Genomic DNA, 26816 nt, shown 5'->3' with positions numbered 1-26816 from the left:
AATAACTGCGCCCCCCCCCCCCCCCAAGGTGTATGTGCATTATGTGTCAGCAAAAATCCTCTCCCCTCCAAAAAATATAAATTGAGCACTATTCTGTATGCTTTCCCCCCTAAGCATAAACTCCCCCTCCTCTCAGTATAAATCCACACACCTGCTGAAATCCCCCATCAAATCACAAATCCCTCATCTCCCCCTGCCCAAATCCTCTCTCCCCATATGCCCCCATCTCAAATCTCTCCCCTAAAAAAATGTTCCCCTTCCTGACACAAATCCGCTGCCCCTCAAATTTACCCGCCAAGCACAGATCCCCCCCCCCACTCCAAATCTCCCCCCTCTCACCACAAATTCCTCTCCCCCATCCTTGCACAAATCTCCTCCCCCCCAAAACCTCCCCTCCTAGCACTAATACCCCTCAATCATCCCTACTAGCACGATCCCCCCCCAAAAAAATTCCCCCTCGTAGCACAAATCCCCCCCCACCATAACCTTTTAAAGCACAACCCCCCCCCAATCCCCCATCCTAGCACAAATCCTCTTCCCTCATCCCCCCTCCCAACACAAATCCCCCAAATCACTACTTATAGCACATCTCCCTAAATGTCCCCTCCTAGAACAATTATTACATCTTGCCGCCCCCCCAAAATCCTCCTCCACACACAAATTCCCTCCCCCCAATCTCCTTGTAGTGCCCCTCCACCTCAGTGCCCAGGGTGCCCGCCCCTTCTACCCACCCCCTGTCCCGCCCTGTGACCACACCAGCAGATAGTGTGGGTGTAAAATTGTGTATTACAATTCTGACTCACTGCTAAGTTGCTAAGCTTCACCTTTTGAAGGTTTGACAGAATTTGGATGTCAAGGAACAGTATAAACGTTTAAAAGAGAGCAGAAAAAAGTCAATATGCAGAAGAAAAAAAAATTGCACCACTTTAGGAAAAAAGTCACTTCTACAGTGTATACTTAAAAACAGGTTACTCCAATTTTCTTTCCAATGTCAAAAAATTATGAAAATGTATCTACTACAAAATTTGGGAGTTAGGACCTATAAAGAGTATAATAATAATAATAATAATAATAAAAAAAAGAACATGAATGAAGTTAAAATTACCCAAAAAATAGTAAAACTGTCAAGATCACTATTTACAAATGAATAACACAGCAAAAGAGGCACTGGCTCTACATTCAATATAGCAATACTGCTATATTTTATATGTAAAGGAATCATAAAGCTAAACAAGGTTTAGCAAATGTATCAAAGAACATCCTGAATGTGACAAAGCTGTATCTAATCTGTCAGTAATTAATACATCTAAAGCTACAACAAAGCTTTTCTGACCTCTAGTGGCCATCTATTATACCAGTTTTGTTCACATTCTTCCAAAACTTTCTGGTCCATTGAGGTGCATTACTGCACATGCATTATTGTGCTGTTTTTTATGCATTACTGTGTTTTGCACTAAGGCAGTTTGTTCTAACAGCAACAGAAGAAAAAACATTGCTGCAACATTTTTTTTACACAGCACATCACAATGCACAGTATGTGCATTGTAGTTCTCCATGCTGCAGGAGTGCGGTCACCCACTGTGTTTGTGAGTTGGGGTGGCACTTTTAAATGAAGGGCACACCAATGCACCACACAAAGTTGTATACATTAATGTATATTATGGCAAAGAGATGAAAAACGTACATTACTGATATGCATAGATGTGTCAGCATTCAGATTTTCCCTACATTCTAATAATATGTAGAAATTATTTGTATTCATATAGTTAATATGTCTGACAATACTTTTTGATCTTTTTATCTACATATTAAGCATAAATGTTAAACGTGGGCATTAAAATATAAAACCAACATTGCCAATGCTGAAACATAATTTCTTATGAATACTGTAAAATAACAAGAAAAATTCTTCGTCCCTGACCATTTATAGAAATTGTTGCGCTTAAATTGTAAAAATGCAATTTGTATAAAGTCTATAATGCCCAAATTGGAATGTGGAAAAATGTGCTTATGCATATCTATATAAAGTATGCATTAAAGACATACAGTAATGGTAAACGATATCCTTATCCTCCAAAGACAATCCATACAAATCCAATACTTAATGACCCAGTAATTTGTGACACTAATCGATATCCATATTATCCAAAAACAATCCATACAAATCCACTGCTAAATGGCCCAGTAATCTTTTCTTCATTAACTTCTTACTGTGTTTTTCTGCCTTTTCTTTTCCGAACCTCTCCTTTCCCCCTCATTCCTGTTATTTAGAATGAGCAGGGCACGTTAGTTCTATATACTGCTCTATGCAAACTATACATCCCATAGTTCTAAGTCTATAGCAGACTTTTTTTCAACCAGGGTTCTTTAGAGATGCCCTGGCAACATGAGAATGCCTAAACATTTGTAACATTTGCTATTTTCTGGGCGAAGCAGTGCATTATATGACAGAAATGCAGGGGAGCCAATATTTTTGGCAATGACTGTAGTCACCTTCTAACAGGAAGTCAGATTACACCTGCAAAATAAAGGGAACTGGAGAATTGGTGGAGGTGGAGAGCAAGAGAAGGTACTTTTTTAAAGTTAATAATGGAAATTAAAATTATCCACCTACAGAGGACTGAATTCAAATACACCTTGAAAAATCTTAGTGGAAATAGTTCTGAAATGATTTCTCTTTGTCTCATTTTTTTACATCACAGAAACTTGACATTTTAACAGGGGTTTTTAGAATTTGTATATCCCCTGTATCTGCCTTGATCTTCTAGTGTCTCTGACTGTATTCATTTGAATTGCAAATAGTACATGTTGTGACATTTCAGGATTGTGTATGCTGTGATTCTTTAAATACACAGCTCCAAAAAATTAAAGGAACACTTTGAAAACAGATTAGATCTCAATGGGGAAAAATATCATGCTGGATATCTATACTGTTATGGACTGGGTAATGTGTTAGGAATGTAAGGATGCCCCATCATTTGGTGCAAATGATCAACCTACAGAGGACTGAATTCAAATACACCCCGAAAAATCTTAGTGAAAAAAATTATGCAGCATGCTAGTCCATTTTGCAGAAATTTAATTGCTGCAACTCAGAATGGTACTCAGTAGTTTGTATGGCCCCCACATGCTTGTATTCATACCTGATAACATCGGGACATGCTCCTAATGAAACGATGGATGGTCCCTGGGGTATTTCCTCCCAGATCTGGACCAGGGCATCATGGAGCTCCTGGACAGTCTGAGGTGCAACCTGGTGGTGTTGGATGGACCGAAACATGATGTCCCAGAGGTGTTCTATTAGATTTAAGTCATGCGAGCATATGGGCCATTCAATGGTATCAATTCCTTCATCTTCCAGGAACTGCCTGCATACTCTCACCATATGAGACCGGGCATTGTCATGAACCAAGAGGAACCCAGGACCCACTGCACCAGTGTAGGGTCTGACAATGGGTCCAAGGATTTCATCTCGATACCTAATGGCAGTCAGGGTGCCATTGTCTAGCCTGTAGAGGTATGTGCGTCCCTCCATGGATATTCCTCCCCAGACCATCACTGACCTACCACCAAAACAATCATACTGAACAATGTTACAGGCAGTATAACATTCTCCATGGCTCCTCCAGACCCTTTCACATCTGTCACATGTGCTCAGGTGAACTTGCTCTCATCTGTGAAAAGCACAGGGTGCCAGTGGTGGACCTGCCAATTCTGGTGTTCAATAGCAAATGCCAATTGAGCTGTATGGTGCTGGGCAGTGAACACAGGGCCCACTAGAGGATGTTGGGCCCTCAATCCACATTCATGAAGTCTTTTTATGATTGTTTGGTCAGAGACATTCAGACCAGTGGCCTGCTGGAGGTCATTTTGTAGGGCTCTGGCAGTGCTCGTCCCTTCCTCCTTGCACAAAGGAGTAGATACCGGTCCTGCTGATGGGTTAAGGACCTTCTACGGCCCTGTCCAGCTCTCATAGAGTGACTGACTGTCTCCTGGAATCTCCTCCATGCTCTTGAGACTGTGCTGGGAGACACAGCATACCTTTTGGCAATGGCACGTATTGATTTGCCATGTTGGAGGAGTTGGACTGCCTGTGCAACCTCTGTAGGGTCCAGGTATCTACCAGTAGTGACACTGTCCCTAGCCAAATGCAAAACTAGTGAAAAACAGTCTGAAAATATGAGTAGGGGAAAAAATGTCAGTGTCCTCCACCTGTAAAACCATTCCTGTTTTGGGGGTTGTCTCATTTTTGCCCATCTAGTGCACCTGTTGTTAATTTCATTAAGACAAAAGCAGCTGAACCTGATTAACAACCCCCTCTGCTACTTAACTGACCAGATCAATATCCCAGGAGTTTAATTGACTTGATGCTATACTCTGATTAAAAAGTGTTCCTTTAATTTTTTTTGAGCGGTGTACATACTATTCTAGCTGTTTTTTAAACCAGAGTTCAGTGTCACTTTAAGGAAGAGAGGAACCAAGGAAGGCAAAAGTAGATATATAAGTAGATATAATATAAGCAGATTAAATACCTTTCTTCAACATACAAAATGAACAAAGTATACTAAAAATACTATCATATAGTCGGCTTTTATTCTGCCTGAACATGGCAGAAGAGCATTCTGCCACCTCTGGCGCCACCTCTGTGCTTGCTGCTCACTATTGTCACTTGTAAAAATGGGGGCCTGGTTTCCATATGTTCAAATGACAGCGCTGATGTCCTATTGGCGCACACAGCACCCTCCCTGTCCTGCATATCCCCATAACAGCAGAGAGGGCGGGCAGTGGCGTAGGTGCGGGAAGGTAGGGGGTGGTACCTTAATCCAGGAGGTTTTTTAATCGAGAGTTCAGTGTTACCTTATGGAAGGGAGAAACCAAGAATATAAGTAGAAAAAATAGCAGATTAAACATCATTCTTCAACATATTAAATGAACAAAATGTACTAATACTGTCATATAGTCAGGCTTCTTTTCTGCTGGAACGTGGTGAAACGGTGTTCCACCACCTCCAGCGCTGGCTCTGTGCTTGCCACTCACTGCTGTCACATGTAAACACAGGAGCCCGGTTCCCATGTCTCCAAGTGATAGTGCTGGTCTCTTGGCAGTGGACACAGCTCCATCTCCTACGTATCCCTATAACAGCAGAGGAGGGGGCTGGCGGGGGTGTAGGTGGGGGGGGGGTGAGGTGTGGTACCTTAATCCAGGTGCTGCTGGCATGTTTAGAGTTTCTTTTAACCGCCTAGTGTGGTCTGCTTCGGCAGGTGGGAGCAGGAGGGACGGAGTGGTCTGATATCACCCTCCTCCTGCTCAAGTTCTGCCCACCAAAGGGCAGCAAGCAGGAACAGTCTATACACTCTGCAGGCACCCTCCGCTCTTCTCCACTCTAGTCTTCTCAGCTACCTTCTTAAAATAATGAGTGCAACCAAGTAGAAGAGCTGGGCAGCAAGATACACCCTTATGTACAGTAAGACTTTTAAGTGTGACTTGTGCATGTGGCTCAGATGTTTCTTCTAGAGCTAGAAGAAAGAATTAGATGGGTAAACAACTTTATTTTTCAGGAGGCTGGGAGAGAATGGTTTCTACAGAGGAAGTGGACTGGGAGATTTGCACAGGGCAATTACATCTGTACCCTGTAATGGGCAATGTTTTACCAACACCGTCACGTGCATGTGCAGGTGTTCCATGAATGCCCTTGGCAGCAGTCCCATTGTTATCTATTATTAATATAATACAGTGTTTATATAGCACCAAAGGGTTTACTCAGCGCTGTACCTATCTATTGGAACAAAGGGGCTGCACAGACACAGCCACTGTTCTCAATGTGATATTGGTGTGGGTGTACAGCCCCAAAGCACCCAGAGTGAGTTCACGGACATGCACCCACACCCATATGGATGTCATACTGGGACACAGTGGCTGTTTCGGTGCAGACATCAATGGGACTGCCCACATGCCTACATGGGAATGTACAGAATACCAGTGCATCCCTGTATGGGTAACCGCAGCCTTGCACAGGGCACCTGCACTCTCTGCATCACTTACTCCTGACCCCTACACTCTCTGTGTTACATACTCCTGATCCCTGCACACTCTGCAATATCTACCCCTGCATTATGTGCATTATGCACTTCTGACTACTGCATTCTCTACTTTTTTCCCTCGCTGGGGGGAGGGGGTTAAGGGGGGAGGGGTCGTGGTTGAGTCCCTGCACCAATTCTCTGAGGAAAAAAAGCCCTGTATATAGTAATATTGCTAATAAAACAACATTTACCTAAGGATAATATAGATAAATGCAATTTGCAAAATTAGGAAAATCAATAAATAAATTCAGCAAGATGATTTGGTTTATATAACAAGTAATGATCTCAATTTTGCTTACTGTAGTCAGTCCATGGTCCCCTTTACCACTATATACTGTATACAATAGAGTGTTCTATACCTACTATGACCCACTTACTTTAGTGTTAGCGTTTTAGATGTGCATGTATAAGCAGGGGAGCAAATTACTGGAGAATACTCGAGAGCACTGGTGTGGTAAGAGCAGGCAGTTACCTGAGTTTGGGTTTAAGCATTTTTAATATAACCGGTTAATTTGCTCTACTTGTGGAGCCCTTATTGCATATCAAAGAGAAGTATGGAATTATTATCCTTTTTTTTTAAACATACCTAGATGGATGCAGCATTGAACCAATCTAAGACTGGGAACTGAGTGATCAGACACAGCTGATTGTTCAGTTCTCCCCACCGCTGTGAGCAGGTTTCAGTGACTATCAGTCACCACTGTCTGCTCTACCCCCCCCCCCCCCCCCCTCACTGGAGCTCTGGGATGTGGGAGCAGTGAGAAGCTGAGCCAAGTACCGGTCTAGGCTCCTGGATGGATCCCAACCATATGGTCGTGGTGTTTCCCCAGCCTGGACCAGCTCTGTGATGTCAGCCAACAGCAGGCTAAAGCTGAAAACAGGTCACAGGAGTGCAGGACGAACTACATTCCTGTGATCCACAGAAGAAGTACAGCCAAATGAGCTTTGGCTGTTCTTCTCCTTTAAAATAGGCATCTACTGCCCATAAATAAATGAATGTGACAGTATTCCCATGCTTCTTCTCTCACATGACATGGAGAGCAGAAGAAAGGAGCATGAGAAGGTTTCTACATTCTGAGACTCTAATAGGCAGCTTTCCAGGCAGCTGGCATTATGCTATGGGGGTCCATGTGCAGCCATGGGTGGTGTGTATCTGCAGGGACTCCTGTATAGCAGTAATGTTTAAATGCTCAACCAAACGGTGCCACAAAGGCAGAAATAAGTGGTAGAATCAGTGCATCACCCTAGCTACCTGGCTTTCCTGGGGCTAGATATCGCCCTGTGTGAGTACATTATGTACATACATTTAATATCTTATCTTCTGTTTTCATTGTTACCAGGACTTAATGAGCTACAGGAACATCATTGGTGATCTGAAAGTATTTCTTGATAAATATGAAATTGATATACTTATCCTTTTGGCCAGCTACACATCTGGAGAACAGTCGTCAAGGCAACAAATTGCAGTCTATTCAGACAATCCTGAACTATGTAGTCAAGTAAGTTATTCTAAAATCATACTTTGTATTATTTTTTACATTTCTTTATTTTAGATTTTTGAAAATGTATGTGCATAGTAGGATCATAACAAGACAAATAGGTGTGAAAGGAAAATGGAAATAACCAGGTGTTACCAATAGAGGGTGTACTGATCTGTACTGTATAAACAGAATGACTTATACATTTTGAGATTTTCTTTACACTTGAATCATGGTATACAACACAGATACATTGTAAAAAGTTAAACCTTGGCTGACTCAGTTAAGGAAGAACTATGCCTAGATGGATGACCCAATACACACTCAAGCCAGTGTTATGAACCTCTAGAGTAGGGGACCTCAAACAGGGGGCCAGTTCACTGTCCCTCAGACCGTTGGAGGGCCAGACTATAGTTTAAAAAAAAAAAAACTATGAACAAATGCGGACACAGTTCAGGAGATGACCAGAGACTGCGGACATAGTACATGAGATGACCAGAGACTGCAGACATAGTACAGGAGATGACCAGAGACTGCGAACATAGTACAGGGAATGACCAAGAGACTGCGGACATAGTACAGGGGATGACCAGAGACTGCGGACACAGTACATGAGATGACTAAAGACTGCGGACACAGTACAGGAGATGACCAGAGACTGCGGACACAGTACAGGAGATGACCAGAGACTGCGGACACAGTACAGGAGATGACCAGAGACTGCGGACATAGTACAGGGGATGACCAGAGACTGTGGACATACTACAGGAGATGACCAGAGACTGCGGACACAGTACAGGAGATGACCAGAGACTGCAGAGATAGTACATGAGATGACCACAGACTGCGGACCTACAACGGCGGCGGGAATACTGGGCCGGCCGCTCCATAAGACACACAGACATTTCCCCCCAAGTGTGTCTTATGGAGCGAAATATATGGTAAATGCAGGACACCTTGTTGGGTCAGATCTGTGTACAATGTAAAGAGAGAGGGGGCGGAGATAAGGAGGGGAGAGAGAGAGAGGAGGGAGGAGAGAGAGGAGGGGGTAGGGAGAGAGAGAGAGGAGGGGGAGAGAGAGGGGGGGGAGAGAGAGGAGGGCATGCATGGCAAGACCACTTACTGTTATCTCACATATATATTCTTATTATTATAGCCAAATTTACCACCCTAACTCCTCCCACAGTTTTTACACTACATAGACAGTAATATATCGAAACGTGCGGATTGTTCCCGATTGGTGTGCTATTACTTTGTGGAACGTTTCGCCGAATAGTTCACAAAATATTGGTGTTTTTGTGGTGAAATTGGTCCCGTAGGAATGAATGGAGGAATCCTGATAGTTTTCACAATATGACCATTTGTTTGCAACTCACGCCGCCCATTGACATTCATTGAAACTGCACTCTAGCCACCTCAAATTTGAAGGGCAATTTCTAAACTGTGATTGTGCCTTCATTTTTAATATTTACTCAAGCCACTCCACCCAGTTACTCCGCCCACTCCAGTTGTAGACTACTGGTGGAGGCTAGAACACTTCACACAATTTCCCCAGATATTGTAGCTTTTCTAGTTTATTATAACAGTCCAGGTTTTAACAGAATGATCAGTGATTGATGAAAGAAAGAAAAAAAAGTTGACTGGGAACGTTGGGGCCCTTGAAGAAGGCACAACAGTTCATAGCAGACAAGAGATTCATTTGTGCAGTGGTGGTCTCTTAGCAGACACAGGACCCCTCTTCTGGATCACCAGGCTTTCATATCACACTTCTCACACTCCTAGGGAGAAAGTTCCTGGTCTCTCAGGCACGGTCCTGCACGATGAGAGTCTTCTCTGAGGTCTCTCTCCCAATTGTATCAGCTGTAACACAACCAGCAGCAGCTCTGTCTTCTCCCCACACACCTGCTTGCTTTCATCCAGTCCTATCCTCTGCAGTCTGCAGACCCTCTTCTCTTTGCTTTGTTGAATCATCCAATCACTTTCAGGAATCAGACCCAGAATTCTGCATGAATGAATATTCACTTTAACCCTGGTCACACTACAGAAGAAGTAGCAACAATGAAAGAAGTTCCACAGCAGTTATCAGCTACGTTCTAGGTTACACTATCAATAGTTACACTATTCAAATAGTGTTTGTTTGCATTTGACCATTTATATTTTAAGATATTACTATATATGAATTAAAGAAAAAAAAGCACACTTTAGGTTAACTAAATGTATTTGTATTTTACAGGTTTGCTGTGAATTGGAAGAATGTCAGAATCCCTTTCTTGATCTCCAGCCATCAGAAAATGGGTGGGATCAGTTTTTTGTTTACCATCAAGAAAGCCCATTGGTAACCTGTGATCAAATTGCAGCAATCCTCAAAGATGCCATCAACAGAAGACGTATAGGCATGGTTCCCAATAGCCGTACTTCCTCTACAGAGGCTGTTGCGGGGAGTGCTCCTCTGTCTCAGGGTTCATCTGGTATTATGGAATTATATGGCTCTGATGTAGACCCTCCTCAAAACCCTGTTAATTTTCCTGATAATCAACAGGAGGCAAATGGAGCTGCACAAGCCCAGGTGGATGTCAACATAGATCTTGTAAGCCCAGACAGTGGCCTTGCTACAATAAGAAGCAGCCGTTCATCTAAAGAGAGCTCTGTTTTTCTTAGTGATGACAGTCCAGTTGCTGAAGCTGCTGGTTCTCATCATAATTTTGCTGCAGGTATTGATTCTTATGGTCCCATCCCAGAATGTGTCATAATTGAGGAAGAAACACCTTCATCCAGAAATAACAGTGATAACACTGATCTTTTTAACTTTGATCTAGCTCCAAATATCCATTCCGAATCTTCTTCACATTCTGCTGACTATTCAATGGCTGATGATTATTTCTTTCAAAGTGATTCCTCAGAAGGACAGCAAGCTGTTGCTCAGAAAGAGCATAATGAATTGCGGTTCTACAGAGAAAATATGGCTAGCTGTTCAACATCATTATTGCAAACAAAAGTTGACAATGTTTCATTAGTGGAAGTAGAAAATATAAGTTTAGTAGAATTTGATGACAACTTCATGCATAGTCCTGAGAACCATGAGGATTTATGTGATAAAAATCCAAGTATTAGTGATCTTGCTGAATATGATGCCACTTTATCTTCTGAGGTCCTTGGACATGCAGAAGTTAAAGTTCCCCCAACACCAATGAACAGTTTAGTTGAGAGTTCTCCTCTGGATAATGGAACACCAACCTTTTTCTCAGATGACGTGATAGAAAGTATAAACAAATTAGGATCTTCAGACATATCTCAGGTTAAGTATGGATACTGGAGGAATGGAGAGGACCCTGAAGCCTTGTTGAATGACACATGGAGCTCAAGTGAACAGGAGTCCGTATTTCCAAGCCCAGACTCTTGGAAAGACCAAAAGCCAAAGGACAATAGTGAAAGTAGAAATTTAGTTGATTCATTTCAACTGATGGGGCCCTCCTGTTACAGGCAAAATAACAGAGACAATCATGATAAAAACACTATGCAAGAAAACAGACCTTATTCTGATTTATGGAAAACAAACAAACCATATCAAGGAGGATCAGATCCATGGTGTGATTTCTCAGGCAAATTTGTACAGTGTACCAATGAATCAGATAATTCTTGGAACTCATTGCATGGAAAAAAACATAGAAAATATTTCACAGAAGTTAATGAAGTAGGTAATATAGAGAGTGACCATTCTTCTGAAAATACCCCTGATGCCATGGAAACTAAAATAGGTCAAGACATGCTGGAAAAAAATCAAAATACCAAAAAGGCAAATGGAATTCCTAATTTAGGAATTCGCTCAAAATGCAATACCTTTGAATCAGATATAGAAGCATCTACTGATTTAAAACACATACAAAGAAATCTTTGTGGCTGGGATTTATATGGCAGTAATCAAGAGCAAAGTGCTATAGATGACCAGATTGCCTGGGAAGATCCCTTTTTGTCTTATAGATGTATTGATTTCACATCTCCTGTTACAAGTAAGGATTGCATGGTTTCTCCTCCAGACACCAACTACTCCACATCTGATTCAATTTCATCACCTCTTTGTGATGATAATTTGCATGAAACAGAAAACCTATGGCAAGAGCAAAATGCATCTGAGAAAACTCAAGATTTCGAACCTGCTGCTTACACTGATGAACCCATATTAAATAATACAAGTGCTCCAAATTCTGCAAGTATTGATGTGGCTGAAGATAGAGAATCCCTTGGCTTTTACATAACAACTGAGAAAAAGATTGAATCTGTTGTCAAAATGCAAGAAAACCTTATAATGAACAATCAGAAAGTGTGCTTATTGCAAGACATTAGCTCTGAATACAATAACAGTAACAACACAGTACTAAATAGAATGCATTTGTCTAATGAGATTGATGACATGTTGGAATGTTTACCCAAAGCAAGCAACGATAATATATTTCAGTTTTCTGCTGCAAGTAATTGTTCAAGTCCTTTTGATATTATTCAGAGTGAATTTCAGAACTGTTTGTTGCCATGTTCCTCAAAAAATTCATCGCCAAATAATTTATCAGATAATACTCTATTAAGAAAGCATGAGCCTCATCCACAAGTTCATAAAAATGACAGTCCAGACATTGATATTCTTGATGACCTTGACTCTGCAAAGCCACAGAAGGTATTAAACGTTTCTGAAACACAGAATGAAACCACAGGCAACCATCAGCTCATGTTTCACACACAAGAATATGAAGACTTTGACGTTAACATTCATTGTGAAAATGAAGATGCTTGGGATTTGCAGTATGACACAGAATCTTCTTCTTTAAACACTCCAGATGAATTGGAAAATTCTAGCTTAAGTTGTTTACCAAATGTTATTCTGCTTAATAATTCTATTTCAAGTATAAAAGAAGTCCATGAAACCTTAAACACAAATGCAGATTCATTTATTCATTTGTCACCTGTCACTGACACTAGATTTCAGACTAATAAAAAGAGTCCTGAGAATTTAACTCAGAACTCATTTTTACTGAGTCCAAAGACTTCTAAGCTACAAAACCCCTCAATTTCTGAAAAACTTTTATATACGGAAAAGGAATCAGTTAGTAGGAAGATTGAAATTGAAGAAAATCATTTCAACCCTTCAAGCCTTACGGTTGAAGACACTGTTTGCCAAGATGATATAATAAATAGTCCTCACAGCATCTCGGGATCTGCTGAAACTGATTCAGATTTAAGTCCAGAGGTAGTTAATATCAATACATCTGAAGAACTAAAACTGAATGCTTGTTATAATGAAAACAATCTAAGTGGCTCTTCACTTTCCAGTTCAACAAGCCCGGAGCCAGGAACCGATGGCTGTAATACTACATATGATGACACAATGTGTGCAAGTAAAAATAGATATCTTCCAATTTCAAAAAATAATATGCAACTCTACAGCTTCTTGAAATCTAATTCAGATACAAGTGATAATGTTAATGCACAGAAGATCCCATTGAACACGATTAACAAAGTTCCAATGAATCTAGATATTTGGAATACTCAGGTATGTGAAGAGTCTGAGTCTTCAACTTCTACTCCTGAATCAAACGAAGTTCTAGATTATTCTGGTTCATTGGAGAAAGATACCAAAAACTGTTTTGAGAAGCACCTATTGGATTTGGAGTCTACAAGATCAACATTATTTGAGAACAATGAGTCAAATTCAACTACTCCAGGCATAGAAGACCAAACATTAGAAGAACAACTAGGTTGTGTGCACAACATTTCTTCTGTGGAGTACAAAGCAGAACAGGCCAATGCAAGTCTTGATGTAACTGAATCTATTCAATATCATAACAATCTACTGGATAACTCTGCTGTAGATCTTAAAGACAGGAATGCAACATTATTACCTGCCTACAAGAATTCTGAACAGGAAAAAAATGAAATATTAGAACATTCTTCCTTTGCTTCACAAAGCAATGCACTGTCACAAACTGAACAATGCCATTGGCCTACAAGACTTTATAAGAGTGCAGATATAGTCACCTTGGCATCATTTAGTGGAGATTATCCCTCACCTTATCATTGCTTTGAGGATTCTTCATCTACAGAAAATTCACTGAATATCTGGACAAAGGATGCAAATGTTAGCTATACATCTCCGTCTGACTGTGAAGATAACTGCAATCCTAAATTAAATAGAGGAGAAACAGATATACAGGCTGTCCAACACATTAAAGAAACAGATTTCGTGATGCAAGTTCAAAATGATTTTCCAAATATTCATATAAACAACCAAACTCATATTGTAAAAGAGCAACGTCATTTATACACTTTGCCAAGTTATAATGATTTAAAGACTAAAACAAACCCAATAAACATCACTGACACTACAGAAAAATGCAATACAATCTGTAGTTTACAGGATGATGACTCGTTGTCTGTTGGTGAGCTTGAACACAATAGTATAGTAAGCAGTTTTGAGCATTGTGACAGATTACACTCGGCAAGTTCTTTGCACTCAGACTTTATGCCTGATATTTTAGATGACCACAATCTGCAATCTTCTCCATTTTTTTGTGTTGATCCAGACCTTTGGAACATGACAGAAAAAAATTGCAGTACCGTATCTTTACAAGACAGCCCTGATGTGTTAAATAGTTGTGAGAACAGTTCCCAGGCTTCGGATAGCCCAGATCTCTGTAAAGAGTATGAAAATGGTCAGCCATATAGGCAGCAAGTAAACATATGGACAGACTATTTCCCAAGAACAGCAGCTCAGTCCGACAGTACAAATGTGATTCGATATGATACTCAGGAACAGGATCCTTCAAGAACATTGTGCACATCTGCTGGTGATGTCCTGGAGTTGGACTCTATTGATCCTGAACATAATAGCAGTGTGAACAATGATGACTTAATCCACGGATGTCAAAGTCCATCAACTGGAGAGAATTTATTAAGGCCAGAGAAATCAAGCATAATGTTTGCAGACCATGCAGCTTTCATAAGTCATTGTGAGGAAGCAGAAGATATTAACCAAATAGGAGGTACACAGGCAAAAGTAGAGGATGCACATCTGAATCCACTTCTAAATAGCAAAGACACTAGGAAAGATGCTGGATTCACAGAAAGGATTCTGAATAACCCAATTTCTCCTCCAGGTGGCAACATTGAACTGCTTAATGGTAAGAACATTAATGGCTGTTGTTTCTAAACACTAGGCTAGGTTCACACATTACTATATTAAGCAGTGCATTAATGGGCTGTCACGCAGCTCAGCGGTCCAGAAATTGGACCTGCACCTTTTTTGTGATGGCGCCCCACAATGCAACACACATACCCTGGAATTCATAAAGACTGGTGCAGGCAGATTTTGCAAAAGTGTCTCTTGTGATTTCTAAAATGTGCCAAATTCATGTAGAAAAAAACAAAACAGGGCTCACTCTCCTCGTGCATTAACGCAAAAACCAAAAATGTATTAAAAAGATGCAAAAACATACTCACAAGCCATGAAAGGTCATAAAAACAGAGACAAGAAGTCAAAGGTGCCAATTGTGGATAGCATGCATCCTCGGATAAAATTTTAACGCGTTTCGGGAGTCGAACTCCCTTCCTTAGAGCAATAGATCAATTACTTTGAGGAAGGGAGTTTGACTCCCGAAACACGTTAGAACTTTATCCAAGGACGCATGCTGTCCATGATTGGCACCTTTGACTTCTTGTCTCTGTTTTTATGACCTTTATGGCTTGTGAGTATGTTTTTGCATCTTTTTAATACATTTTTGGTTTTTGCGTTAATGCAGGAGGAGAGTGTGCCCTGTTTTGTTTTTTTCTGCTAGTATCAAGATTCCCCAATCTATCAAGGGCAAGTGCACTCTTCCATTTTGAGTGCAGCAAGAGAGATTTGAGCGCCGGTTTCTGGTTACTGTTGGAGTGCCAAATTCATGTACCTGTGTAGAACCTGTACTTGAATTTGGCTCATGCCACGCCACTGTTAGAATGTATGTGAGACGCTTTTGCAAGTTTTTTTCTGTGTACTCCAAAAGAAAGTTGGCCTTAATTAGCTCCACTTTTACATTTAGCGCATTCAATGTGACACAATGTAAAAGTGGTGCCTTCAATGTGACATAATGTAAAAGTGGCGCATTCTAGAACTACCTAAATTTGATGCACTACCTGAATTCGGAGTTGCTGTCAGAACCAAAAGTGTTGCAAATGCTTCATGAATGGGTGCAATACATTAACAAGAGAGAGATTAACTCCAGAAAAGTGGTGCAGAAGCTGTATTGAATCCCCCCCCCCCCATATAGCGTTGTCTTGAAGTGCACTGAGGTGTGGCACACTTCTATCATCAAGGTATGTTGGGGTGCTATTCAGAATGAATGGCTCCATATTGCAACATCCAAGTAGTGTGCAGTGCCAGCCATTTGTGGAAACACGCACAGGAATGTGCACATTCCCACAATGTAACACTGAATGGAGCCTTAGATTGCTGTCTAAATTCTGTGATTATGTCTTACGTTCTGAGTCTTGGTTAAACTGACATTTCTAAATGAGAACAAAGGGAAAGCTATATGAAATGATATGATATCTGCATGTAGAGTAAATCATATTCTTTAAATGTTCTTAATTGTCTTAATTATTCTTTTTTTTAAGATTAGATTAGAAAATTAGAAATTTTAGGTTAAAAAAATGTATCAGATCAGATCATTTAGATTTGGTAGTAGATCCAGAATAGCTCAGGATACAAATCTAGATAGTCCCTTAATTATTCAGATTGATATCAATAGCTTTCAGAATATTTTATTGGGGCCATAGACTGTCATACAAAGATAAACATTCTTTTTATTTCACAGATGTAGACAAGATATATCAAAAGACAATGCCTGTAACAGTTTATTCAGCAGAGTCCCCAGATAGAGTTCAACCAACCTGCATGACCATTGTAAGTGAAATCCAAGCTACCCATGAGTCCCAACTCCATCCTTTTCAGTTGGGGGAGAAGAGTCCCTCAATTCTTCTTCAAAGGAGAGAAAGAAAGAAGACATCAGAAGAAATCTCAGAACGCAGCTGGAGCATCATTTTAAGCCAGACTGAAGCTTCTGATACCTCTCCTGAAGACATTTTCAGTAGAGCAGACATCGGAGATGGTGACAGAGATCTGATTTTTTATGAGGGATGTGATATACAGGAAAGATCTCAGACAGCTATCAGAGATAATGATTATGCGGATCTTGAAGAAAGCTTTGAACTGTGTAAACTGGAAGTCAGTGACAACAGAGCAAGCACAGCAACAGATAATCATTTTTTTTCATACAACAAGGGGCTGCAGTCAAAGCTTTCTCCAGAAGGTGGCGTATGTGCTCTCCATCTGGGTAAGAATGCTGCTGAACAAAGGTAAGAATACTTTTAGAATGTTCAGTCTGCAAAGAGTGTAAGGCAGCTTACCATGCAAGTTACCATCTGACCATACATTCTCTGTAAAACCGTCTTTAGATCTACCAAAACTATATTATATGAGGGCCTACCTAATCAGAACAATCAATTTATATCCAGTCAGGCAGGCTCTTGCAATACATACTTGTTGGTAGATCTAAAGAAGATTGTACGATCAGATTGTAACATGTGTGGTGAGTTTAAGACAACTAGCATTGTTATTGCATAATATTGAGAGATAGTAAATAACAATATATAGTGTTCAATATACACTCACCGGCCACTTTATTAGGTACACCTTGCTAACACTGATGTACAAAGCTGTTCATAACACTGCCCCAAACTACATCACCGATCTGATATCCATCTACCACCCAAAACGCACGCTCCTCACAAGACCTCTTACTTTCTAGCTCCCTGGTCTCCTCCTCCCATGCCCATCTCCAGGACTTCTCCAGGGCTTCCCTCATCCTCTGTAACTCACTACCCCAATCCATCAGACTGTCACCTACTCTCCTCACCTTTAGCCTCACCCTGAAAACCCATCTCTTCAGAGAAGCCTACCCTGCCCTCACCTAATTGCTGATCTCCTCCACTCTTCCCACCACTCCATCCCCCACAGCTATTTCCTCCCTCCTAGATTGTAAGCCCCAAGGAGCAGGGCCCTCGAACCCCTCGTGTATTGTATTGTATTGTTACTGTGCTGTCTCTTGTACTGTCTCCCATTATGTACAGCACTGAGCAAACTATTGGCGCTATATAAATACTGTATAATAATAATAATAGTGCCAAGAAAATATCCTGCACACCATTACTCCACCACCACCAGCCTGAACTGTTCATACAAGGCAGGATGGATCCATGCCAGGGGCGGACTGACAACTCAGGGGGCCCCTGTGTCCTCGCCTGCACTCAAACTACACCCAAAAAAGCCTATGAAAGGTACCAGGGGCATCTCATGGGGCCCCCTACTGACCCAAGTGTCCAAATGGTCAGTCCGCCCCTGATCCATGCTTTCATGTTGTTTACGCCAAATTCTGACCCTAGATATGAATGTCGCAGCAACCAGTCTGCCTATTCTTATCTGACCTCTGACATCAACAAAGCATTTTCATCCACACAACTGCCACTTTCTGCACATTTTCTCTTTTTCGGACCATTCTCTATAAACCCTAGATATGGTTGTGCGTGAAAATCCCAGTAGATCAGCAGTTTTTGAAATACTCAGCCCAGCCCGTCTGACACCAATAACCATGCCACATTCAAAGTCACTTAAATCCTCTTTCTTCCCCATTCTGATGCTCAGTTTGAACTTCAGCAAGTCATCTTCACCACATCTACATGCCTAAATGCATTGAGTTGCTGCCATATGATTGGCTGATTAGCAATTTGAGTTATCAAGCAATTGAACAGGTGTACCTATTAAAGTGGCTGGTGAGTGTATGTATATGAAGTTAGCACTGTAAGCTCACGAAAGGCACTGTTTACCATTTTAACACCTAAATGCATATAAGCACCATGGTGGCAGGAGGTTGTGTCCTGAGAGACAATTACGGTCACTTAATACAAATGCTATGCTGCTTCAAAGCTGAGCATTAAATGCATTTAAAGGACTGCCGTATCATGTGACTGCTGTGATTGGCTCTTAAAGCAGTAGTAAACTCTTAAGTTTACTACTACTTTAACACACAGCCTCCTGTCCCTGTGGACACTTATGTGTGGTGGCTGCTCATAAAATTCCACATTTCTTGCTGTGACATACATGCACTATGAGATCAGCATTGTTGAAATATCTCTCTCCATTTCATTAATCTATATGCACAACAGAATTTTTCAATGTGTTGTTGTATGGTGACCTGTGGTGCAGTAAGTTGGGCTGCATGTTTACACAGCCCACACCACTGCACATGTATAGTGTGAAAAGGGCGTAGAGACAAAAATGTGCCCTGGCATTGAGTGTGCATTAATCTATGCAGATCAGCGGAGCTCAGCTAACATGGTGTTAATGAACCCTTATTGTGACTGACCATCCAAATCAAGATTGGGCACTGGGCATTTGCTTGCTGATTGTTAGCTAATCTAGCTAGTTTCTAGCTTGGTGCCACTCCACCCTCTGATTCCTGTGCTCTGGTTTACTCTGGCTACCTTCTGGTTTACCATTTGAGCCTTGCTGGGTCCCCCTACACTTCAGATTCTTCTTCAGCATCTGTTTGTCTTAGTCTGTGCTTCCCTTATAGACTCACCTAGAGCATTATTAGCTCACTGGCTGTGATTGACAGTACCAATAGCCAATGGTTCCCACTGCTGTCTTAGCCAATGAGGAGGGAGAGTCCTGGGAGAGCTGCTGCTCTCGCACACATCGCTGGATCGTGAGGGAGCTCAAGTAAGGGGGGCTGCTGCACACAGAAGGCTTTTTACCTTAATGCGTTGAATGCATGAAAGTAAAATAAAAGTCAAGCTTACTACAACCACTTTAAGCAAGCTATACAGTGGGGAAAATAATTATTTAATCCCATGCAGATTTTGTAAGTTTGCCCAGTTACAAAGAAGTGAAGGGTCTATAATTTTTATCATATGTGTATTTTAAATTATAGAGACAGAATATCAACCAAAAATCTAGAAAAACACAAAATACAAATGTTATAAATTGAGTTGCAGTTCAATGAGTAAAATAAGTATTTGATCCCCTACCAACCAACAATAATTTTGGCTCCCATGTGCTCATGTGGTACACAGGTAAGAAGGTGCTCCTAATGACAACTCGTTATGTTTATAAAAGACACCTGTCCACAGAATTTCTTCCATTGAAACCTCACCATCATGGGCAAGACCAAAGAGCTGTCAGAGACAGGATTGTAGACCTGCACAAGGCTGGAATGGGCTACAAGACCATCAGCAAGAAGCTTGGTGAGACAACTGTTGGAATGATTATTCACAAATGGAAGAAATACAAATTAACCATCAATTGTCCTCAGTCTGGAGCTCCATGCAAAATTTTGCCTCATGGGGTAAGGATGATCATGAGAAAAGACCTTAATCCTCCAGACTCCTTGTTCAAACATTTTATTGATTTTTCCAGTGCCAAAAAAAACAAGCAGAAGACATTTCAGATACATGTACAACAAAGATGAGAGGGATAAAGGGGAGCAGGTTGCCCTACAAGGGGAAGGGGATGTCGTATAAAAAACGTAACGAGGCACCATTGGGAGACATTTGGAAGTTTTGCAGAACAAAGGGACAATGAGACATGGTCAAGCTCTGAAAGTCCCCTTTCTTTACTCCCTAAAACTCCCTAAACATTACTCCCTAAAACTACATGAAGGTTCTGTGTAAGACAATGAGAGAGGGGCAGAGGTGAGAGGGAAAAAGGGGGAGGAAGGTAGAAGTGACCAAAGGAGGAAACTGAGAAGGGTGTGGGGGGGATGTGTGACTTCCGGGAAAGAGAGAGTAATCTCGGGACCAAACCAGTGTATAACATAGACCATAGTGCCACCTCAGGGCGAGACTAGAGAGCGTTAAGGGAGAAGCAGCATATCATCAAAGTTCAGTGGAAGGAACCATTCCACCCATAGGGTCTAATTGACAGGAACTTGGGAACAGAATCTAGAATAGTGGCTTCCACTTTAGCATGGATCATTGCTTGAGTAACTTTATGCTCACCTGCAAGAATACACAGAGATGGGTACTTCCACGATTTGGCCATGATCTGCTTAGCTGCCGTGATTTGTAAGAGAAGTTTAAATTGGGATTTAGAAATGGAGGGGAGATGAAAATTTAAGAGGGCTACAATCGGATCTGGTGGTAGTGGTTTTGCAAATAACAGGGATAGCATGTGAAAAATTTCGGTCCAGAAGGCTTGAGTAACCGGACAGGTCCACCAAATATGAAAGTAAGTACTGACCATCACACAACCCCTAAAACAATCTGAAGGATAGCCGAGGGTCTATTTAGCATCCCTCACTGGGACCAAGTACCATCTGGTCAAAACTTTGTAGTTAGTCTCTACAGCTACTACATTCTGTGAAGAAGACTTGGTAGCTGACCAGATATGATCCCAGTCAGTAGGGCTCAATTGAAGTCCTAGATCTTTCTCCCATCTAGTGACATATGTAGGAATAGGCGAAGACTCAGGTGTGGAAAGAAGATTGTAAAAGGCTGAGATAAGGCCTCGCCTATGCGGGTCTCTATAGCAAGAGCGTTCAAAGAAAGACATTGGACGGGCAGAATGGGATAGAGCGGCGAGCGGGGCGTAAATCCTTCAGACTCCTATAGAAAATTTATGGAGGGAGCTGAAACTTCAAGTTGCCAAGCAACAGCCAAGAAACCTTAAAGTGTTACTAAACCTAGGACCCTGCATTCACTCTATCTGATCTCCCACAGTACACAGAACATGGAAATGCAATTATTTTAGTAAATATAAACTGTAAATACCTTTTCTCATCAGCAGTTTGAACTGTTTTGTGACTTTTATCAGTGTTCAGCAGAGCACTGGTTAAAACATGTAGAAGTTTTCTTTCTTTAGATGTAGAACCCCTGACCTCTGTTTGGACAGTGCTGATTGGCCTTGTACTGATCACATGCACTCTCCCAAGAAAAAATAAAAACCTCTCTAGCACAAAACTAAGCATGTGCAGAGTGACTCCACACATATGTCTTATCAGGAGATAAATAAGAGGGGGACACTGGAAAAAGGGGACGATCAGAGAAGTCAAGATCAAATGACATTTTGTACACAATGCAGAGGATTAACCCCTTAGGTTCCACAATGAGTATAACAAGCATGCATTACTGCATATGTAGACTGATTTTTACTGTTGTGGGTTTAGTAACACTTTAAGGATTTAGAGAAGATCTGTAAAGAAGAGTGGACCAAATCCCTCCTGAGATGTGTGCAAACCTGGCAACCAACTACAAGAAAGAATGGGGAAAGAACAAAAAGAGGGCGCACTGGCCTAGTGCATTACCATAAAAAATGTTTAATAAAAAATAATAAAGTAGGTGTTGTACTCACAAACGACAATATAGTCAAGGCACATCATAAAAGAACAGCTGGATCAACACTGCGCTGAGTAACAGTCCGCAATAGGGAGTTTAGACATCCAAAAGGCTGACGCGTTTCGAGGACTTGCCTCTTCCTCAGAGCCAACTGACCAAATGTCTGCTCCCTCTTTTATATGCTCACTACTAGTTAAACCAAAGGTCACATGGGCCGTCCTGGACACTCCCCTGTGCAGGTGGAGGAGTCACAGGGGCAATCGACATAGTGTAAGTAAACACGAAAGGTCTATAAAAAAAATATATATATATATATATATATATATATATATGTGTGTATAAATAAAACCATTGAAACTAGTGACAATCATAAAATCATATGAACCATAAGAAGTGTGCACAGTGAAAAATGAATACATAAATGGAAAGTTACACATATATATAAAAAATAATAAAAATCCTTCCCTGGTGATGCACTGCACTGCTCGCCTTTAAATAAATGGATGGATGGATGAGCAACGCTACGAAGCTGCCTAGTGCTCTGCTTGCCATAGACAACCATGGGACATGGATTTAATATAGAGAGTAGATCTGAAACCCAGCAGAGACACTTATTAATTCATAGAGATGCAGCCTACAGGGTGTGTGCCTCTCATTCTAGTATAGTCATATGATGAGACATAGGCATGTGTGGCAATGTAGTGCACCATGGATGGATATGCATATGCAATACTATATACAAGAACAAAGGAGATAAATCACTAGTAAAACATAAATGTTGATATAAAACGTTACAAAAAACTTCTTAATATGGCTCACAAAGTTTAAATAAAATAAAATTAAATAAGTATTGTTACAATATAGTATAATATCTGGTAAAATTGGTATAGTGTATGGTATATGTGTGTATGCATAGACATGGAAGCATAAGAAATATAAATATATAGGAAAAGGAAAAAAAAATTATAATAAAAAAAAAAAAATAAAATTAATAATTATATGTACAAAAGATGTATATATGTGTTATATATAAGAACTATATAAAAATGTCAAAGGCGCTATGGAACAAGCACTTGCAGGATGAGAAAGCAGTGCTCGAAGAGAGCTCACTGGACAACATGCGTGCGCACATGTGTGTGTAACATACGCACGCACGCATGTTGTCCAGTGAGCTCTCTTCGAGCACTGCTTTCTCATCCTGCAAGTGCTTGTTCCATAGCGCCTTTGACATTTTTATATAGTTCTTATATATAACATATATATACATCTTTTGTATACATATAATTATTAATTTTATTTATTTTTTTATTATAATTTTTTTTTTCTTTTCCTATATATTTATATATATATATTTTTTTTATAGACCTTTCGTGTTTACTTACACTATGTCGATTGCCCCTGTGACTCCTCCACCTGCACAGGGGAGTGTCCAGGACGGCCCATGTGACCTTTGGTTTAACTAGTAGTGAGCATATAAAAGAGGGAGCAGACATTTGGTCAGTTGGCTCTGAGGAAGAGGCAAGTCCTCGAAACGCGTCAGCCTTTTGGATGTCTAAACTCCCTATTGCGGACTGTTACTCAGCGCAGTGTTGATCCAGCTGTTCTTTTATGATGTGCCTTGACTATATTGTCGTTTGTGAGTACAACACCTACTTTATTATTTCTTATTAAACATTTTTTATGGTAATGCACTAGGCCAGTGCGCCCTCTTTTTGTTCTTTCCCCATTCAGTATATTTGGATTCCCCCGGTCCATTTGAGGGCAGCAAGGTGTGCATGTTCCAGGACATTCTTAATGCGGTTGTAGCATCGAGTCCATCCCCAAGCGCAGGAGCATTTGTGTTTGCTGGTTCAACTACAAGAAAGGCCTTACCTCTGTGCTTGCCAGCAAGCCTTTCTCCACCAAGTATTAAGTCGTGTCTTGCTTGGGGATCAAATAATTATTTTACTCACTGAACTGCAACTCAATTTATAACATTTGTATCATGTTTTTTTCTGGATTTTTGGTTGATATTCTGTCTCTATCATTTAAAATACACCTATGTAAAAAACTATAGACCCTTCATTTCTTTGTAAGTGGGCAAAATGACAAAATCTGCAGATAATCAATAATTATTTTCCCCAGTGTACGTCAGTAGATTACTCCATCCACCCTAACCAGTCTGGATGAAAGAATCTGCACAGCCAGCTATTGTACTCAATCACCCATAGTACCTTAGTACTTAGTTCACATCCTGACCTAGTTTGAACTTCACCTACCCATACCCCTGCTGTGTTTCCTTACTACATGTTTACCCTTCTCTATGGTTTTGTTTAACCCCTGGCAATGGCCTCTGGCTGCACTTAGCATTTCCATTTCTGTCTCACTCTGTGGCACTATCTCAAGACTGATTGGATATGACCTTTGGCATATGCTTGATCACAAACATGTCTAATGACTGAAAACAAACCAAATAATTTCCTTGAGCTAGCAAAAACTGAAATAAAAATAACGACTGTTGCATCCACTACATAATCTAGATGGAACTACTTCCAAAAAAGGGCATGCTGTGTCTTAAAAATTCCAAAGTGCAATTGTGCATACAATATAACTATATCAAACCATTATTATAGAGAAAATTGAAAATGTGAGCTCAATATATGCAATAACCTAAATAAATATAAAGATAAAATCACAAATAAGGTTGTGTCAAAATATCATACTCAGCTTTCAAAATAAAAAATAAACCTAGAGAGTGTATATCCATACAGATGGACAAATGTGTTTATGGACAATAATAAGCTAGATGCCTAAATATGTCCAAAACACGCAAACTTAAAAAGTGTATATGATATAAACCAGTACTCCACTCTCAAAATAAAAAAAAAAAACATTAAAAAAGTGTACAGATAGACAAATGTACATATGGACAAAAGAAAAATGAACAAGCATAAATAAAAGTATATTATTCAATATTGCAAACAAAGTTAAAGATGAATAAATCAACCAAATGTGCAAAATGTCCATACAGATGAATAAATATCCTGGTGAACAGTCGAAAATCAAGATGGAAAATCCCAAAGGAAGAGAAGACACACTTCAAAGTGTAAGATGGAAAGTATTCAGTGCTGCAGTAGAGGGTGCCAGGAAATCACACCACCCACATGTTAGGTGAACTCCTTACCCAGACACTGATCCCACATAGAGATCATGAAGCGCCTTGCTGTCCCACAGCACAAAATAGTCAAGACAGTGGCTAAATGGTTAACACAGGGGTCGTCAAACTACGGTCCGCGGGCCAGATACGGCCTGGCAAAGACATTTATCCAGCGTGAAAAAAAAAAATCGGAAAATAATGGCGCTGGCTGGCAAATAGCTAGGCTGCTCACTGGGTCATCGGCCACAAGGACCCTGTGAGCGGCAGCCTGCAAGCCCTCGATTTCACCTGCTGCAGCCAGAGGAGCAACAGGACAGGAAAGGAGGAGAGGGCACCAGGTACAGTGCATTGCAGTGTATCAGAGTACAGTGCGTTTTCTTGTCCAGTGCGTTACAGTGTACATTACATTGCAGTATCCAGTGCATTACAGTGTCCAGTGCATTGCAGTGTCCAGTGCGTTACAGCGTACAATGCATTTTGTTGTTCAGTGCCTTACAGTGTGCAGTGTATTTTGTTGTCCAGTGCGTTACAGTGTACAGTGCATTGCAGTGTCCAGTGCGTTACAGTGTACAATGCATTTTGTTGTCCAGTGCGATACAGTGTACAGTGTATTGCGGTGTCCAGTGCGTTACAGTGCACAATGCATTTTGTTGTCCAGTGCATTACAGTGTACCCTGCATTGTGGTGTCCAGTGCGTTACAGTGTCCAGTGCATTGCAGTGTCCAGTGCATTACAGTGTACAGTGCATTGTGGTGTCCAGTGCGTTAGTTTCCAGTGCATTACAGTGTACAGTGCATTGCGGTGCCAAGTGCGTTATAGTGTACAGTGCATTGCAGTGTCCAGTGCTTTACAGTGTACAGTGCATTGTGGTGTCCAGTGCATTATTGTGTCCAGTGCATTACAGTGTACAGTGCATTGCGGTGCCAAGTGCGTTATAGTGTACAGTGCATTGCGGTGTCCAGTGTGTTATAGTGTACAGTGCATTGCAGTGCCAAGTGTGTTACAGTGTACAGTGCATTTTGTTGTCCAGTGTGTTACAGTGTACAGTGCACGGTGGTGCCAAGTGTGTTACAGTGTACAGTGCACAGCGGTGCCAAGTGTGTTACAGTGTACAGTGCACGTCGGTGCCAAGTGTGTTACAGTGTACAGTGCATGGCGGTGCCAAGTGTGTTACAGTGTACAGTTCATTTTGTTGTCTAGTGCGTTACAGTTTACAGTGCATTGCGTTGTCCAGTGAGTTACAGTGTACAGTGCATTGCTGTTTCCAATGCGTTAGAGTACAGTGCATTTTAAATATTGCATTTTTTTCCCTGTTTTTTGCACTACAAATAAGATATGTGTGGTGTGCATAGGAATTTGTTCATATTTTGTTCAAACTATAGTCTGGCCCCCCCAACAGTGTGAAGGTCCGTGAACTGGCCCCCTGTTTAAAAAGTTTGAGGACCCGTGGGTTAGCACTTCCGCCTGGTAGTACTAGGGTTGTAGGTTCAAATCTCAACCATGATACTACCTGCCTGGAGTTTGCATGTTCTCCCTGTGCCAGCATGGGTTTCCTCCAGGTACTCCGGTTTCCTCTCACACTCCAAAGACATGCTGGTAGGTTAATTGGCTCCTGTCTAAATTGGTGCTAGTATGTGTATGTATGAATGTGAGTTAGGGACCTTAGATTGTACACCCCTTGGTTAGGGGTTAGGGTTACGGGCTGATGTG

At 41.0% G+C, this 26816-nt stretch overlaps 1 protein-coding gene across 7 annotated transcripts in view; it reads left to right on the top strand.

Annotated features, from left to right (window-relative positions):
- Positions 1-26816, top strand: part of PRUNE2 (prune homolog 2 with BCH domain) — a 380051-nt gene that overhangs the window by 188641 nt on the left and 164594 nt on the right. For all 7 annotated transcript variants that reach the window (XR_016315157.1, XR_016315158.1, XR_016315156.1 and 4 more), the window contains 3 exons: positions 7421-7579; positions 9792-14724; positions 16396-16936. Coding sequence is in view for 4 of the 7 variants with exons in the window: in XM_089691098.1 (XP_089547224.1) it covers positions 7421-7579; positions 9792-14724; positions 16396-16936 (5633 nt within the window). In the remaining 3 variants the exon portion in view is untranslated. The remainder of the gene's footprint in view (positions 1-7420; positions 7580-9791; positions 14725-16395; positions 16937-26816) is intronic.

The sequence above is a fragment of the Staurois parvus genome, unplaced genomic scaffold, assembly GCF_062004578.1.
Source record: "Staurois parvus isolate SC_StPar_1 unplaced genomic scaffold, SC_StPar_1.0 ptg000549l, whole genome shotgun sequence".
NCBI lineage: Eukaryota > Metazoa > Chordata > Amphibia > Anura > Ranidae > Staurois > Staurois parvus.
Note: the sequence above shows the minus strand (reverse complement) of the source record. Positions and strands in the feature narration are given on the sequence as shown.